General features: G+C 42.2%; 1 protein-coding gene across 1 annotated transcript; it reads left to right on the top strand.

The window, feature by feature from the left end:
• The first annotated feature begins 12,759 nt into the window (after positions 1–12,759).
• On the top strand, positions 12,760–18,553 carry LOC135713597 (uncharacterized). Its single transcript, XM_065236725.1, has 2 exons — positions 12,760–17,742; positions 17,787–18,553. Exons 1-2 carry the CDS (start codon positions 12,760–12,762, stop codon positions 17,919–17,921), a joined length of 5,118 nt encoding a protein of 1,705 aa, XP_065092797.1. The 3' UTR covers positions 17,922–18,553.
• The last annotated feature ends 271 nt before the right edge of the window (positions 18,554–18,824 follow it).

Below are 18,824 nucleotides of genomic sequence, written 5' to 3'. Positions count from 1 at the left end.
ACCGCTTCAACCAGACACACAACAGTCAGAACAAGGCATATATTGCATGTGCTTCAACTGGTAAAGCTGCCGTTGCGATTGGTGGAACCACAGTTCACTCAGCGTTCCGGATTATTATGTCTCGGAGGAAATGCTCGAGAAAATGTCAACGTTGAACATGGCATCGGAAACGACGCGATTGGTGAGTTAAAGTATGTGGAGCACATCGAAGATGATCCCCATCTGCCTATCATCAAGCTTTGGATCAAATTCGAAAGTGAATCTATCAGAAAGGCACTTCGTGTAAAATCAAGACAAGCAGTTTACGCAAAACCCGGTGTTCTTCAGCCTGACTGGACACCAATTAGTAAGCGTTCTGCGAACATAAAATTGAGCAGCATCATCAAATGCAAGCGGATCTAGCTTCCTATTGTGATCGCGAGTGCCCTTACCGTGCACAAGTCTCAAGGTGGTATGTTTTCGGAGATTGCGTACGAGTACGATAAAGGGCAAGAACAACAACTGGTATACGTTGGGCTTTCCAGAGTCACATCCATCGAAGGATTGTACTTGACGAATGCCAGAAATGTGTTCAAGTTTCATCACGCGAAGGGAACTTCCTCACCGAGGATACAAGAGCTGCGAACAGAGCTTCAGCGCTTGTAGAATCACCGACTTCGAACCATTGGACAGGAGATCTTTGAAATGCTAGAGACCCGTAACATTGCGTGCAAAGTGATGAGTATGAATGTCTCAATGCACACTGGGTTGGACTTGCTGGCTCTGAGTGAGACGTGGATGGATGACAATGCATCAGTTGAAATAGCCGGATTCAACTGCGTAGTGCAGTCAAAGCGTGCTGGTACGAGAGCTAGAGGAGTTGCAATATACCAAAAGGACAATGACTCCACTAAGGCTAGTTCTCATACTATAGAAAAGCTTAGCGAACACCACGATGAGCTACTAAGGGTTTCCGACGAAAATGGTGACATTTGTGATGCTGAAGTTACCGTCAGTAACACCAGAGCGTGGTTGGTCTGCGTGTATATTTCACCAGGTAATTAAAATAAGAAATGTCGTATTCTTAATCTAACATTCTCATTCTCACTAGGTACCACAATCAAGTAGAATAAGTTCTTCCTGACACGTCACCTGATGATGTACACCTATGCTACTATGCCCTTCATCGTCACTGGAGATTTCAACATCGATGTTTCGAAGCAGGAGAATGTTGAGTTCATCGATTTTATGTTGAAATATCTTCAGTTGAATTTGGCATCTAGCCCCTCCCAAGCGACTACCCTTGGCGGTTCATGTATTGACCTGACGTTCTTCAGAAATATTCAGGCAGAGTGTATGCGGTACTGTTCGTACTTTTCGTATCACAGGCCAATTCTGTCGATACTGGAAATCTAAAATTGTTGTAAGTTTTATATCCTACTCGATATCACAAACGAAACATTTCACCAATCTTCTTGTATACACGTACTTCTCATTCGCTCCACAACTGTATCATCGATGCCATCCATCATGCCTAAGGTCAATCATCAATCCATCATAGTGTCATGTTCTCGATCGTATTGCAGGGTCTCCATATTGCCCAAGGCCTCCAACACTCCGAGGATAACATCGATCTCGGAAGGCACTTCATCAACCATCAACTGGTTATACAAAACCACCCAAACCATCGGCCCTTTTCAGGGCCACCACAACTTTCTACAAAAGAGTTGAGTTATGAAATTGACTTAATTCCAAAACAATATCCGAAATAACCAACTAGAAAATCGAACAAAAATTTTGTAGTCCTACGTCGACAATGTTGTCGTGTCTTGTACACCACCCTTCACATTTTTTTTTTCTTTCAGAGACACCATGATCCCTGCATGTTTGATGACAATTTAAAAAGTAATTAATTGAAAATATAAAATGGGAATATATAAGTATAATTATGTACAGGCCTCTTTTTTTCTCTTTACTGAGTACTTGTCGACCCATTAACTCATGAACCGAGGACCAACAGCTTTACTTCCCTTTCGAAGGAAGGCGTGATCAGAGATTTTATGCTTCAGAAAATCCCGACGGCGCTGACTGAGATTGCACGACCCTTGGAGTGAGAGGCCGTTACGCTTACCACTACACCACCGGCGCCACCACATAAGCCTCTTTTGCTGCAATGCTAAAATTTAAATATGACTACCACAGAAAAGGAGCTCATAAGCACCAATAGGCACAATTTTCCTTTCGACGAAAAGCAATTGATTTTCCCAGTTTTCACAATTTGATAACATTAAAGCAGCATTTTATTTCATCTCGACTAAATTGGAATTCAGGAATGGAAAACATCAAAGAGAGTAATATCGACCGAGTTGTTAATTCTGAAAGTGGGCAGTGATTCAATTTAGTAGCATGCAAAACAGATTCAGCTACTTTGTTTCTGTAAAAATTGTGACCGGTCACATAGGGTATGGCATCATTTCGACATAAGTCACTTCACTTCAGCACTTCTTCTTCTTCTTCGCATTTCAAGCTAATTGCTTATCGCATATTAGCTTAATACGTGCTCTCAACTTAGTGTTCTATCTAGATGCACTTCCACAGTTAAAATTAACATTTTTGCATTAGTATAATTGTGTGGCAAGTACAATCATTCTTTATGCCCAGGGAAGTCGAGAAACTTTCCAACCAGAAAAAATCCTACACTGGACCGGGAATTGAACCCAGCCTTCTCCAGAATGGTCTTGCTTTGTAGCTGTGGCTTTACCGACTGAGCTAAGGGAGGCCTAATTCACTTCGGCACATCCTCCCGTGCAATTTTTTCGCAGCATTCGAAATTTAACTTATGAGTGAAGAATTGGATGCATAAATCAGGCATAACATTTTATAACGGCACAAAAGCATTTGTAAACAAACTTTCTAAGGCCCTTTACACGCGAACCAAAGTACGCCCACGCAAACCAACAACATCATTGGATAGTGACAACTATCACTTTTCCGAAGGTAGTATTGGTTTGCCTGGGCGTACTTTGGTTCGCGTGTAAAGGGCCTTAGAAAGTTTGTTTACAAATGGTGCCGTTATCAAATGTTATGCCTGAAATGTTGGATGTAGCTGTCTGTTTTCATTGTTTTCTTTTTCATATGCTGAAGTAGTGCTCCACCCTATTAGGTTCAGGAAAATACACTACAACAAGGTATTAGAAATTGATCAAGAACTGTTTTGTAATGAAATACGCTATGTGCAGTAAAATAGATTACACGGGCGACCTGTTGCAGGTGGTTAGTCAAGTCAAGTACATGTGTATATAATTCAAAAGCTCTGGCTTTTAACATTTCTAAACCATACAAAAATCAAAAATCGGTGGAAAAGTTTTTGAGTTACTCATGACAGTATGCGGTCACTTATTCAAAATCGGTTTTTTAACATTCATTCATTTTTTGGTTATTTATAACACTGTGTAATAAGCACCAATCAAGTGTCTATTCAAGTCGATGGTAATTTCCATTTTGCTTCACAAAGTGCAATTGATTCCAAATCATCACCCGATTCATTGACCTTTAAATAGAGTTCATATGAAAATTAATGCGGTAAAATCTGGAAAATTCCCATATTATAATGAACTATTTTTAGTTTTAGTCAGCCAAAGAGAACGTTATCAAAAAGTGAATTCCGTAGCACTATCAAACACATATAAATCCACGGAATAAATGTTAAAACCCTAACTCTCGGCACCTCAAAATACTTCACAGTCTTTAATACAGCACAAAGCTTCCCTACAGTTGCACATTTGACAGTCAATAGTTGCACCAATATGTAGCATTCCACTCCAAAATCACACAAAAGTTGTTATCTACGTTACACAACTTTTCCCGTCAACATCATATGTTGTAACCATGGAGAAGAGTGTATCATGCAGCAGAAGCATGCAATGGAATACTCAACATCACATAAACACCACCGTCTGCTGGTTTAAGCAGTTTTGGATGCTAAGTCGGCTTGGGCTTTTAGAATGCATGGCTCAATACTTTCGAATGCAGCGAACATTTTATGAATATCATCATCCTGTTTATAAAGTCAGAACTATTTCATGGCCATACAACCGTTGGCAAAGCATATGAATATACGTACCTTCCAACCAATGGTAAAATTTGTATCTCTATTTGCCGCTGCTGTCATGTGAAGCAACTTTTCAGCTACTGAGCACGTTTTCCATAAAGCACAGCACAGCGGTTTGTTTTTCCTAATTGTACGGCAAAGCCAAGCCGGATGGTTTTCTGTTCATTGTCTTTTACTTACTCGGGAAAACCAAAAACAACAATAACAGCATGAATGTATTCCGACGAACCACATCAGCCACAACCTGACTGCTCATTCCCTTACATCCTAAAGCTGAAAAGTAATAAAACTCCCCAACGACCGACAGAGCAAATCTTACCGGAAAACCAGGTGAAAAAGAAAACTTTGCTTTAATTTTTCAGCATGAACATTCACTTGCGCTACCGGAAGGATCCTCATTGTTCTGCTTATGGTACCCCCCCCCCTCCCCCACTGTGTTCACTGTTCACGCACCCAAGCAGGAAGTAATTTTCATAATTTGATTAATTTTGCTTTATTTCATTAGCCCGACGAGAAGCTGCTCAAGTTCATCACAAAGCAATTAGTTTGCTTGGGTGATGTTCGTGTAATGGTAAGGAATTTGTGGTTGAAGAGCTGACAAGCAACTTGCGAATTGTTTCTGACTTGGCATTATTTAATTTTAAATGTCACAAGCCATAGTTAAACATCTTTGCTATTGTAAATTATGTTTGCTATTACATTGACTTCCGATAAATAGCACCTCCAGTTGCTAATAGATCAAGTGAAATTTTTTGAAACCATCTGTTTAGATCAGTGTTTGAATACTCATTCTCACATCTCTTTCATAGACACTCCTGATTGAGATACTCATGCATTTTCACGCACTCACACTCATAACGTCACAAGTTCATTATAGCTCAAAAGCCATAAAATCCGATCAAACGTCAATTGTAACATTTCCGTTTTCTATTGAGAACAACTAAGTTGAAGTTCGACAGATTATTTTGAAACTGTTTTGAAACAATGCGATTAAAAAAAAACTGTTTTGCCATAGTAATAACGATCAATATTCAACAGGATTGTTGAATTCACACTTTTATGAAGAATCAGGGCAAAGAATGTACATTTGTACATTTATCAAGATACATAGTTTATGAATTCTTAAAACAAAAATACTGGATAACTGTTCAAATGACAGTTTTAACGTGTGAAATTGAATGTCTTAAATTCTGCTAGTGTTGTCTAGGCATCGAATTGAAAACATTTATTCCTTTAAAATAAAATGAAATTTGTGAAGCAAAGTCAAGAAATGTGGTGTTCTTATTTCATCCACGGTTCTTCTATTATACATATTTATAAAAATCACTTCCTCTTTCAATTCGATCACACAAATATCGAGGCAGCTAACCGATAAATATTTTATAAATGAACACCATAGTCATTTAAACAATTCTTTGCTTCCCCGATAACCATTGTTAGGCATCCAGTTTCAAAGTTGAGGAAGTGAATCTATTACATCTTAAAATCAAATACATTAATTTATTCTGCAAGCGCTGTAATCTCGCTCTGTTTCATTGGCCAGAAATAAAATGGAAGGACAAAAATCTAGATGAGGAGAGAGAATTGATTTGAATAGCTGTATTTTATTGGCAATAGTTAAATCGTTTTTCAGTCGATATATAATTCCATATCTGCTTGGACATTTTCTTGATGACATTTTCAATGTCAGAGTTCTTAAGTTCCACTTCATTAATAATCACGCAAATATATTTAATCATCCGAAAACGATCAATACCCTCATCATCAATTACAACAGAGACGTTATAATTTACTCGATTCCGTGAAATTACCATGAATTTAGTTTTATTTGTATTCAATTTCGACTGCTTACACTTCAACCATCTTATTAGAGAACGCAAATCTTCCTTCAAGTGTAAAAGGACAACTTATTAATCCTTAGCAGCAATGAATAAAACCATAAAACATGGCGCAAGTCGTAAATATACATAATAAATGAAATGGACCCTAATACACTTCCCTGGGGCACTCCAAAGTTATTCTCCATGTGACTGAAAACAGAATCATTAAAAACAGTCCGTTGAGTTCTGTCAGATAAATAGCTTTCAATATGCAGTACTCATAATTTCAAAGCGCTTGATTGTACTTAACAATAAAGGCCTAGAAATTGTTTGAAAAGCGCGGTTTCAGATCCTAAAAAACAGCACCAGTCGTATCTTTACGCTCCAAGTTATCTATCCACTTCGCTAATATCAAATTCAACGCGGTTTCACAAGAATGACCTTTCCAATATCCCGATTTTTCTGGTATCAACAAACTTTTACTATTTAAATACTCCAACAGTTGGCCTTTCACAAAAAAAAAATTAAATTTTTCTCTAATGTGTGCAACATGCTGATGGATGAAACTCTTCTGCTTTAATCGTTTTTTGAATAGTGACCACTAAGGATTCCTTCCAAATGTGTGGCACATATCCAGTCTACAGTGATTCATTAATAAGGTTAAGTAAAATGTGGCCAATGACATGAAAGCAATCTTGGATAACTCTAGCATTAACATTAACAACTCCAGCCAATTTTCCTAGTGAAAAATAAATAACTCTAAGTTCATGTAATGTAATTGTGTGAAAACCTTCAAATGTACAACATCTATTATTCGGCTGTTTTATTTCGTCAGGTTCATCGAACAATGCAATGGATTGATTAATCACTGAAACACTGTCGACAAAATAGTCATTAAACTTAGATGCAATTCCTTGTTCTTACTGTCTAATGTGCCATGAAATGTTATGGACCGCGATTTGCAATAACTAGGATTTAAAAAAGATTTCAAAAAATGTCATAACAATCTTCCTCTAGACTTATTCACAACGAGTTTTTTTTTATCAATTATTAACACGTGATTGTGTACCTATTCCAATGATTGTCACTATTTGAACTACAACATTTTTGTACCATTTGTCTCCCTCTCTCTATAGGCAAAAGATCTAAATTGTACCAGCTATTCGAGTTTTTTCAAAGAAACAAACTTTTGCTCCACAATTGATTGGTACACGTTTTCAAAGCGTTCGTTAGAACAGCTATAGATTCGCCTAAATTATCGGCCGCGAATGAATTCCACGTTTCTCTCAACACCAGAGATGAACTAGCCTTCGGCAAAAATCTCTTAAATAAACAATTAAAAAATAATCACGTCGTTTTCTTTGCCCTTCACCCATAGAACTCTGCTTGTAGTTTTAATGATAGAATAAAATCTCCAGCTGCTGTACCCAAGTGCTGAATTTATATCGCTAAACTAAGTCTGGGCAAGTTTTATTCAAGCGATTTTTCAGCTAAGCGATTAATTTTTTAAAAGAAATTTCTTCAAAATTCCCTGTAAGGTACAACAATTTGATCTCTTCAAAAAATATTGGCTAAGGGTTATGAAGTATACCTCTTTATCTACGTCTTTCACACTATTCTCCAGGAAAAATATTTTAAACGATTAAACCAATCATTAAACGCTGTGTCTGTGGTTGTATAAAAAAAAGTCATTGAAACTCATCTTGAAATCCCGCTTATTCAAAACGGTTTCGATAAAGTGATCAGTAACAAGACACTACTAACCTGAAATTAATGGTTCAGGCGCAAACAATTTATGTATTCCTCCTAAATACAACTTGAGGACCTAAGGACAAAGATAACATCGTTGATACGAAGGTCGAATTGAATTGATTCTTTGACATAAATAGCAACACCGCCAATGTGTCTTAAATGTGACAAGCAACCAGCATCAATATATCCCGGAATACTATACTAATCAAAAACTTTACGTTCTACAATATGAGTTTCAGCTAATAAAACTAGAAGAGGATGTTTTTTCCTCAACAATCTGACGTAATGCTACGTAGCTTATAGACAACTCTGCAATATTCAAATACAAAAAATCGAATTGATTTACACACCTGCAACTTGGCTGTTTTATATATCAAAACGCACGCTGCTTTTCTTCTGTTCAAAAAGTATTTAAAAAAAATAACACATTTCAATACAGTTAACCTATGCTCCGACGTTTTCTGTTGTTGGCTGCACCTAGAGCACCTCTCACATTTTTTGCAATCCATACTCTTGAGCCCATTTGAAGCATCTCAACTAGCAATGGGCGATCTTGGATCGAAACAGAAAAGATCGATTCTTTTGGTTCGATTTATCGATTTTTTGAATCGATCTTAAACAAGACAAAAATCGACTGGATCGATCATTTTCATTCAATTTTTGTTTCGAACGAAAACAACTTTTTCAGTGCATTTGCATTTGCAATTTAATATTGATTTTTTTGTCCTCACCTTTGCACATCACTTGCCTTGAAAATGTATTCTGCAAACAACCAGTGTGACAATTCAGTAGGCAAGAACGAGAAAGAGAAAGTTTGGGGCTCCAGAGACGCAATGACATTTATATAAGGTCTGGGCCAACAGGCAGCTTGCTGGTGTTAGAAGCAAAAATGTTGTAAACATTGCTGAACATCTCCGAACAGATAGAAATACGTCACTGCCAACATACTGAGAACAGATAGAAATACGTCACTGCTAACAGCTGTTTCGTGTAAAAAGATAAACATTGCAATAAAATACGAACACCACTAAACATTTGCACATTTCACTAATACCAATCAGCCCTTTGGCCCAGACCTTATATAAACGTCATTGCCAGAGACGATTATAAACCTTTTTGGCGTTTAATTGTCTTTCTCTATCTAGCACACATGAATGAATGGATGATTTGTTTTTCCACTAATCTGTTTCCCTCTTGCTCGCGCTCATTCGATTTAAAAGTTGCAGTAGTGTGCGCCGATAAAACATCAAAAAGCTCTATAATCGTCTCTCCGTGCGAAACTCGTATAGTACTTCGCATTCTCTTTCACTTCTGTCTTTCACATCATTGAATACCAATAAAACGAATATTGTAACATGTTATATCACTCACCTAATCAAGTATGAGCATGAGCATGAGCATGATTGACCGCCCACGGTTGCTACTCTGTTATTGCCAGATCAGCTGTAATTACACAGAGAACCAATAGACGATGCTTGGGACTAGCAATCATCCTCAATGTGTAAAAACTGGTGATCTCAAATTAGGCAATACCAGCGCCAGTCGCGCCTGAACGCAGGTCAAGAAAGGAATGGGTAGGAATGTGTTGACGTGACACTCGCTTTGATGGAAGCCGAGAAATCCTCTGCACTTCCACGAGGAGTCACTGGGATGTTGGGTAAGAGGGTAGGGTTTGCAGCAAGGTTCGTTTTGGTAAACGATAAGCTGAATTGATGTTTAAAGGATAGGGAGGGGTTACTGTATAAATAAATAAAAAGGAATGATCTCAGCCAAATAACCAAGTGAAGCTGCAACAGAAGCAACCGGCCAAATTCATATTATATTATAATAAAATAAATAGTAAATAACAATGATAAGCTATTTGATACACCTTCTGGTCCTTCAGGATCTACAGGACAACTTTTTCTAGAAATGAAAATTATAGTTTTATAATGATAGTTATATAGTGATATAATGAGATTTTAAAAATGTGAAATAAAACTAATTTACTAGTCATGCAATATATAAAATAATGTTAAATAAACAAGTATTACAAAATACAAATAAGCTCGATTTCAGTTCAATGCATTCAACTGATTTCAACTTCTGATATTTTATTGGAATTGAAACAAACACCATGGAATTTCTTAATGCAATATGGAATGCTTTTTTAAAATATTGGTAAACTTTCATAATGCATCAATAGTCAGAAAAATCGAGGTTATTTGGACAGTTAACAGTTTTTATGCAATTGTAATCATGCATTCCAATGTTTTTTGTATTTTCCTGAACGAAGGCTGAAAATAGTGAATCATTATAATATTAATCTAAAAATGTCGAAGAGCTGAAAATAAACTTAAAGATTTAAATCAATGCGTCCAGCCTAAACGGAGGGCTCGCGAACACAATAAGCTTCCTCATCACTCATATTCAGAATTTGATTAAATAAGTATTTACAAATATACAAATAAATATATCAATTAGTTATGTAGCTTTCTATCCTGGAAAGGAAAAATTAAATGGTTAATTTCACTGTCATATAAACGTTAAACATACATTAGAGAAAATCAAATGGTGTTACGTTGCTTCTTCCAGTTGTGTTTTGACCCTGTTATAAATATTTATCAATGAATATTTAATAATAATATAATAGGACCTAGGATGTATTCAAACTCAAACTATATCAAGATGGAAATAAAATCATAGTGAATTATTCGTATACACCTAACCGTAAAAAGCCGAGGAACATGCATCATGCGACCGTGGTCATCACTCTGACAAATGAAACGATGAACGATGAACATACATAAATCTCGAATACTCCCCAGAAGGGACGCATCCACTCCCGCAAACAATGCATCCCATCGTCAATCTGGCGCAACCAGCATCCCGCACACGCATGCCAACACCACCAACAGATAGGAAAATTTTCCCCTACCTGATGGCGGCGCCACAGCGCGCGGGCGAGCCACCAACCACACCAAACCGACAACCAAACGCACTGCCCACAAAAGCAGACACGTCCCTTCGAAAATGCAATCGAGAAATGTGTATGAACAATCTTCAACTGGAACATACTCACCAAATGAATACATCCGGGAGCGCATTCCTGATGCTTATCTTTCTCCCTTCCTCACTTTTCGGTGTGCGTATATTATTAATAAGAAAAAAAATCACAGAGGGCAACCGACGAGTCACAGACCGAGAGAGAAAGAGCGGGCAGCTAAACGAACGAACGAGCGAAACGAAGTCCACCGAAAACCGCTTCTACTTCAGAGAGCACACAAAACACCATTGCATCATTAATTCCAGAACAAAACGTTTGCAAAAACTAATTCAATCAGATTAGATTATCGCGCACGGGACTAATCTGCCGACACCAGAAAAATAACACGCCACGGAGTAACGGCACAACCTCTCTCAACCGAACCACAAAGCAGACTCTATATCTGTTGCCGTTGCAGTCAGGCCTGAAAGGGTTGCGGTAGCATAACTACCGTGAACGCGCCCCTTTGATGCGCCCGTTTTTGACGTTTCTTGCCGTCGCTGTAGCAGTGAGGCGCATATATGAATGTATGCACACAGAGGTGCGATAGTGAGTGGGATAAGCTGAACACGGCCATCGCTTTCGCACTACTTTGTTTTGTTTACCCCAGCAGCTGTTTTACCCCAGCAGGAGAGTATAGACTCCATCGCGATAGATGTGTTTTTGTTGTTGCGAATTATGTTTTGTGCCGATTATTGTACCTAGTAAGTTGTGTAATTTGTAGTTTATTAGTTTATTTGTAGCTTTTTAAATATTGTGAAATCATAGATTGTTCGCCACTGTTGTACCGCGGGAAGCAGATATGTTTGCATTTAGTGTATTACTGTTCAATTACCGTAAGTTAAATATTATGTAAAGGTGACATGTTGTTCAGTGTCTTTTATTTAATTAATTGATAGGACCTCGCTAAGCCCACCGAAGGTAGATTGGTATTGAGGAGTTGCAGGCGTTGAAAAACTAAATTGTAAGTGTCGATTGTAAGTTTGTTTAATGTAAATAGTTTGTTAATTTTGAATATATTTTAGTTGAGTTTGTCCGTCAAAAGACCTACTTTTGAAAATCGTTTTTCATTCGCACCGGAGGGGTGCGAACATCCTCAAAATTTATCAATGGAGACCTACAGATACCCGTGCTGTGACTGCGATGAGGACTACGATGCTAGCGTACAGTGCGAAAAGTGCCAAGAATGGTACCACTTCGAGTGCGTTGGTGTCGACGAATCTGTTGCGGAGGTGGTCTGGTTCTGCTCGACTTGTGTCGGTGAGGATAGATCGATCAGACAGTCGTTGGGTGTACCAGGTCAAACTCGGATTCATCCGATGGTGATCAATCATCCAGGAAGTCAGACGGAAAGTAGCGGGAAAAAGGTCGGTAAGGTAGCGAGTAAGAACATATCTTCGACTAAAGGTCGCATTAGTAGGGCAGTAGCGCAGGATGAAGATGATGGCAACACAAATAAAACATCAGAACAGGAGCAGGAAAGTTCAGACGATGAAGAACTAGATGTGCAAACAGAAAAGTCAGAAGACCACACTAGATTCTTAAACGATCTTTTAAAATCGTTAAATCGTCATTCAAGTCTACCCGCGCGCGTTAATCCCACCGATTCAGTACCGAAGAGTAGCCGAATTGGGAAAAGTGTGCTCCGGAAAAGTGCCAGTGTACCGTCAGCGGAGTCAACACGAGTTCGTGCGTTGAGAGAACTTCGAGACTTGGAAGAAAGAAACCGGTTGGACGAACTTGAGGAGGAAAATCAGCAAAAAATCCTCGAACTTCAACGGAAGCGGATTGCTAGACGGAAGAAGGCGCTTGAGCGACGGATGGAGCTGACACAGATTATCAACGGTTCTGATGGCGAATCAGATTCAGAGGCCGAAGTTGAATCGATGGACAAAAGCGGGGAACCGCAGCCGGAGAAGCAGCTCCCGAAGAGTCTAGGTGCGGTTCGCAAAGATCCAAAGAAAAGGTCCGCCGAAAATGATATCCAGGACCTGTTTGATCGTTTCAAGGAACTTCTGGAAGATCGAAATGGAAGTAACCCCCAGAAGCCAGTACCAGGAAAGTCCACAAGAATGAGATCATTGCTTTCTGCAAATCCGAGACTGCCTCGTCCGTCTTTCGAGAAAGATGATGAAGCACTAGAGTCAATCCTCGACGGTGGGGACTACAAAGGCGATAAAGTGGTTGAGAATGGACCGACACGGCTCCAGATAGCGTCTCGACAGGTATTTCCGAGGAGCCTGCCGAAGTTTTATGGAGCAGCAGAAGAGTGGCCGATCTTTATCAGCGCCTACGAGCAGGCAAACCAGTCCTGTGGATTCACCAACGCAGAGAATTTGGTCCGTCTACAGGATGCTCTGAAGGGGAAAGCATTGGATACGGTTCGAAATCGTCTACTTTTGCCGGAGAACGTGCCGTTGATCATCGAGAAGCTGAGGAAGAGATTCGGGAATCCGGAGATCCTGTCAACCAGATTGGCGACAAAGATCCAGCAGCTAGAGGGACCAAGCTCGGAGAGTTTGGAGTCGGTGATCGAGTTCGGAAGTGCCGTCGAAGAGTTTACTCAGCATCTCAAAGCGGCCGGGCTGGTGGACCACTTGAAGAACCCAATTTTGATGCAGAGTCTAGTTCAGAAGCTGCCGTCATACTATGCCATGGAGTGGGTGGACTACAAGCGACGCGCACAGTCAGTCGACTTGGAAACATTCGGTGCATTCATGGAAGGTCTCGTAGAGAAGGCGTTGGAAGCAACCTTCGAGAAGGCAGATGCAAAGGAGAAGGGTAAGATGCGAAATAGACCACAAACGAAGGCTTTCGTTCACGTCACGGATGGAGATAGCGGCCGGTCTGGGAGTGTGATGTCAGCTGGAAAGAATTCGTCACCCCAACCCCAGCGCCGAGAGTTGAAGTGTTCCGTGTGCCAAAAGTCTGGGCATTACGGAAGGAACTGCCAGGAATTGCTCAAACAGAGTGTTGCAGAGCGGTGGAAAACGGTGACTCGGTTGAACCTCTGTCCACTCTGCCTTTACGACCATGGACAACGATCATGTCGTATAAGAGTTCGTTGCAAGGTAGATGGCTGTCCGGAAAACCACAATGCCCTTCTTCATGGTGGACCAGCCGGATACTCGCGAACTCAGGTGCAGTGTAATAGTCATCGTCAGTCGAAATGTGCAGTTCTGTTTAGGATGGTTCCAGTGACGCTATACAACGGCAAGAAAAGAGTAGATACTCTAGCACTCATCGATGAAGGATCTTCGGTTACCATGGTGGACAGTGAATTGGTGAGAACGTTGGGTGCCGATGGACCAGTGGAACCACTGCAGATGACTTGGACAAACGGCGTACAGCGCACGGAGTATCAGTCGAAGAAAGTGGTGCTTGAGATATCTGCCAGAGACTCGTCGAGTAGATACGATCTGCTGGAAGCTCATACGGTGCACAGGTTAAACCTCCCTGCACAGAAGCTGGATTCAGCGAAGTTGGTCCAGGAGTTTAAGCACCTTGAAGACATCGACATTCCCAGTTACGAGAGAACTACACCGAAGGTGCTGCTGGGGATCGATAATCTTCACTTGATCGCCCCGCTGGACTCACGAATCGGAGAATCTGGTAAACCAGTTGCCATTTTGTGCAAGCTCGGCTGGACGGCTTATGGTCCACAACCAAACGTCGTAGGAAAGGTGCATTTTCTGGGACACCATCGGTGCTCGTGTGAGGAGTGCAGCAAAGCGGATAAGGATCTGGACGAGGCGATGAAGAAACATTATCAACTTGAAGACGTCGGAGTGTCACCTATTCGTTTAGAATCGAAGGAAGATCGTAGAGCACGCGAGATTTTGGAGAAGACCACTCGAAGAGTGGGTAGCAGGTTCGAGACAGGATTACTCTGGAAAGAAGATGATGTTCGATTTCCGGAGAGTTTAGACATGGCCATGAAGCGGTTGCGATGTTTGGAGGCTCGGATGAACCGGAATCCTGGAGTGCAGGAATGTTTGCAGAAGCAGTTGGAAGAATATCTTGCCAAAGGCTACGCGCATCGTATCACCGAGCAGGAGTTAAAGGAGACGCCGAAGAGTAAAGCTTGGTACCTACCGCTGAACTACGTGGTACATCCGAAGAAACCTGGCAAGGTGCGGTTGGTCTGGGATGCGGCAGCGAGGGCTCATGGAGTGTCGCTTAACGATAAGCTGTTGAAGGGTCCAGACATGATAACGTTGCTACCAGCTGTTATAAGTGGATTCCGCGAGAGAAACGTGGCGTTTGGAGGTGACATTAGGGAAATGTTTCATCAAGCATGGGTTCGTGCAGAAGACCGTCAGGCACAACGGTTCATATTCGTGGGTCCGAACGGAGCGGTGGAAACGTACGTGATGGATGTGGTTATCTTTGGCTCGACCTGTTCGCCTTGCTCCGCACAGTACGTGAAAAACTTGAACGCGCGGGAACATGCCGAGCAGTATCCGGAGGCTGCCGAAGCTATCGTTCGAAAGCACTATGTCGACGACTATTTCGACAGTGCCGATACAGTAGAGGAAGCGGTGAGACTAGCGATGGATGTGCGACGTGTACACGCCAACGGTGGGTTCGAGATTCGGAACTGGGTTTCCAACTCACAGGAAGTGTTACGTCAGCTCGGAGAGGAGAAGTCTGTGGTGAAACCACTAGAAGTAGACAAGCATTGCGCTACGGAGAGAGTCCTGGGAGTGCTGTGGGACCCGGAAGGTGATCACTTCGTTTTCTCAACGGAGATTCGCCAAGACCTTCAGCCCTACATTCGGGAAGGTGCTTGGCCAACAAAGAGGATTGTGTTGCGGTGCATTGCCAGCATGTTCGATCCGAAGCAGTTCCTGGCTCCGCTGTTGATACACGGACGGATCATAATGCAGGATTTATGGCGTAGCGGCATAGGTTGGGACGAGAAGCTCACGGAAGCTCACTACAAGCGGTGGGTGCAGTGGACACAGCTATTCCATCTAATCGATGAGATTCGTGTTCCACGGTGTTACCTCGGTGGATTGGACTCGAAGGTCTATGAAACGGTGCAGTTACACGTTTTCACTGACGCTGGAGATGCGGCATATGGATGCGTGGCCTACTTCAGGTTCGAGGACGGCGAAGTCGTTCACTGCGCATTCATCGAGGCCAAAGCAAAGGTGGCGCCATTACAGTACCTGTCTACACCACGGTTGGAGCTAGAAGCGGCTGTTCTCGGTGCGCGATTAACAAAGTCGATCTGCGATGCCCATTCCTTTCCGGTAGCGAAGCGGTTCCTGTGGTGTGACTCGGATACGGTAGTATCATGGGTGAAATCGGACCAACGAAGGTATAAGCCGTTCGTTGCCTATCGTATTGGCGAGATCCTCAGCATCACGAATCCAGAAGATTGGCGTTGGGTAGGAACGAAGGACAATCCAGCGGACGATTTGACGAAGTGGGGCAAAGGAACGGAGATCAAGTCGGGAAGCCGATGGTTCCATGGACCGGATTTTCTGTATCACGGAGTGGAAGAATGGCCGAAGCAAAAGCGTCCAAAGGTGGAAGTTGCTGAAGAGCTCCGGGCGAGCGTGCTGCTGCATCACATCGTGTTACCCGAGGGGTTTACGGAGAGGTTACAGCATATTTCGCGTTGGACAGTAATGGTGCGGACCCTAGCAACAGTGTTCCGATTCGCGTCCAACTGCCGGCGACGCGTCAAGAAGCTGCCGATCGAAGCCGTTAGGAAAGGTGTCAAGCAAGGATCAACGTTCCCCGCCGTGGATGTGCCGTTGCGACAGGAGGAGTACCAAGCTGCAGAAACAGTTTTGTGGAAGGTAATTCAGGCAGACGAGTTTGCCGACGAAGTGAGGACCCTGGTGAAGAACAAGGATTCGACAGTACATGAAATGTCACTAGAGAGGTCGAGTAAGCTGTATCGTCTTGCGCCGTTCCTGGATGAGGATGGTGTCGTGCGGATGGAAGGTCGTACAGAAGCGGCGGAATATGCGGCATTTGATGCGAGGTTTCCGATCATTCTGCCGAAGGACCACGTGGTGACTCGAAGGTTATTAGAACACTACCATCGGCAGTATGGGCACAGCAGCAGAGAAACCGTTGTAAACGAAGTTCGGCAGCGATTCTACATTCCGTGTCTCCGAGCGCTAGTAGATCAAGTGATGCGAGCCTGTGTGTGGTGCAAGATTCAAAAGGCGAAGCCAATTGTTCCGAGAATGGCACCCTTACCAGGGCAGCGTTTGGCGGCGAGGGTCGATCCGTTTTCGTACGTCGGCATAGACTATTTTGGTCCACTGGAAGTGTCTATTGGCCGAAGGAAGGAAAAGCGATGGGTGGCACTTTTCACGTGCCTAACTGTGCGAGCGGTACATTTGGAGGTGGCGTACAACTTGACGACTGAGTCGTGCAAAATGGCGATCAGGAGGTTTGTAAAGCGGCGTGGCAGTCCGATCGAGATCCTTTCGGATAACGGCACGAACTTTGTCGGTGCCAGTCGAGATCTGCTGAAGGAAATAAATCTAGCATGTGCGGATACCTTTACCGGTGCGAGGACTCGTTGGACCTTTAACCCACCGGCTGCCCCACACATGGGAGGTGCGTGGGAGAGAATGGTGCGCTCGGTGAAAGAGGCACTAAAAACGTTCACAGATGGTCGGAAGCTGACGGACGAGATCCTGCAGACGACACTGATCGAGGCGGAGAACCTGATCAACTCTCGTCCACTCACCTACGTGTCCACCAACGTGAAGGAAGACAAGGAAGCGTTGACGCCGAACCACTTTTTGCGTGGTCGTTCATCGGTCGAGTGTCTGCCGTCGAGGAATCCCATTGACCTGGCCAACACGTTGCGTAGTAGCTACCATCGCGCACAGTTCTTGGCGGATGGATTCTGGGATCGTTGGCAGAGGGAATACCTGCCGATGTTAAACAAGAGGTCTAAGTGGTTCGTGGATCAGCGACAAGTAGCGGTTGGAGATTTGGTGTTCGTGGCAGATGGAGAGAAGCGAAACGTCTGGGAGCGAGGCGTGGTGAAGAAGGTGTTCGTTGGGAGTGACGGAAGAGTCCGTTCAGCGTCCGTTCAGACAAGCAGAGGCGAGAAGGTCAGACCGGTAGCGAAGCTAGCCGTTCTGGAGGTCACTTCGAAGGAGTAATCCCCGTACTGTTCCTGATGGAACCAGCCACAGGGTTTACGGGCGGGGGAATGTTGCCGTTGCAGTCAGGCCTGAAAGGGTTGCGGTAGCATAACTACCGTGAACGCGCCCCTTTGATGCGCCCGTTTTTGACGTTTCTTGCCGTCGCTGTAGCAGTGAGGCGCATATATGAATGTATGCACACAGAGGTGCGATAGTGAGTGGGATAAGCTGAACACGGCCATCGCTTTCGCACTACTTTGTTTTGTTTACCCCAGCAGCTGTTTTACCCCAGCAGGAGAGTATAGACTCCATCGCGATAGATGTGTTTTTGTTGTTGCGAATTATGTTTTGTGCCGATTATTGTACCTAGTAAGTTGTGTAATTTGTAGTTTATTAGTTTATTTGTAGCTTTTTAAATATTGTGAAATCATAGATTGTTCGCCACTGTTGTACCGCGGGAAGCAGATATGTTTGCATTTAGTGTATTACTGTTCAATTACCGTAAGTTAAATATTATGTAAAGGTGACATGTTGTTCAGTGTCTTTTATTTAATTAATTGATAGGACCTCGCTAAGCCCACCGAAGGTAGATTGGTATTGAGGAGTTGCAGGCGTTGAAAAACTAAATTGTAAGTGTCGATTGTAAGTTTGTTTAATGTAAATAGTTTGTTAATTTTGAATATATTTTAGTTGAGTTTGTCCGTCAAAAGACCTACTTTTGAAAATCGTTTTTCATTCGCACCGGAGGGGTGCGAACAATATCACTCACCTAATCAAGTATCCTGAGCAAAAACTTCCGCGTCAAATGAAATCAAAATTTTCATTTACTATATTCTCATCATGTATGTTACACTCACAACTTATGTTTAAATGATATCACAATTTATTTTTAAATGATATCAATCATCACACTAAATTACCATTATAAGAGAAATGTCATAACAAGATACACACTTAGAAATAACTACTTTTACACGAGACGTAATCCATGTTGGACGTAAATCATAGAA

The sequence above is a fragment of the Ochlerotatus camptorhynchus genome, unplaced genomic scaffold, assembly GCF_037179485.1.
Source record: "Ochlerotatus camptorhynchus isolate MF236.1 unplaced genomic scaffold, CSIRO-AGI_Acam_v1.1 ptg000572l, whole genome shotgun sequence".
NCBI lineage: Eukaryota > Metazoa > Arthropoda > Insecta > Diptera > Culicidae > Ochlerotatus > Ochlerotatus camptorhynchus.
This window is presented reverse-complemented; position numbering and strand designations above follow the sequence as displayed.

Coding starts and splice junctions, on each gene's coding strand:
- LOC135713597 (XM_065236725.1), top strand. CDS start 12,760: ATGAGATCATTGCTTTCTGCAAATCCGAGACTGCCTCGTCCGTCTTTC. Junction 17,743..17,786: donor TCGTTGGGAGTGACGGAAGA/GTCCGTTCAGCG, acceptor CGAGAAGGTCAG/ACCGGTAGCGAAGCTAGCCG.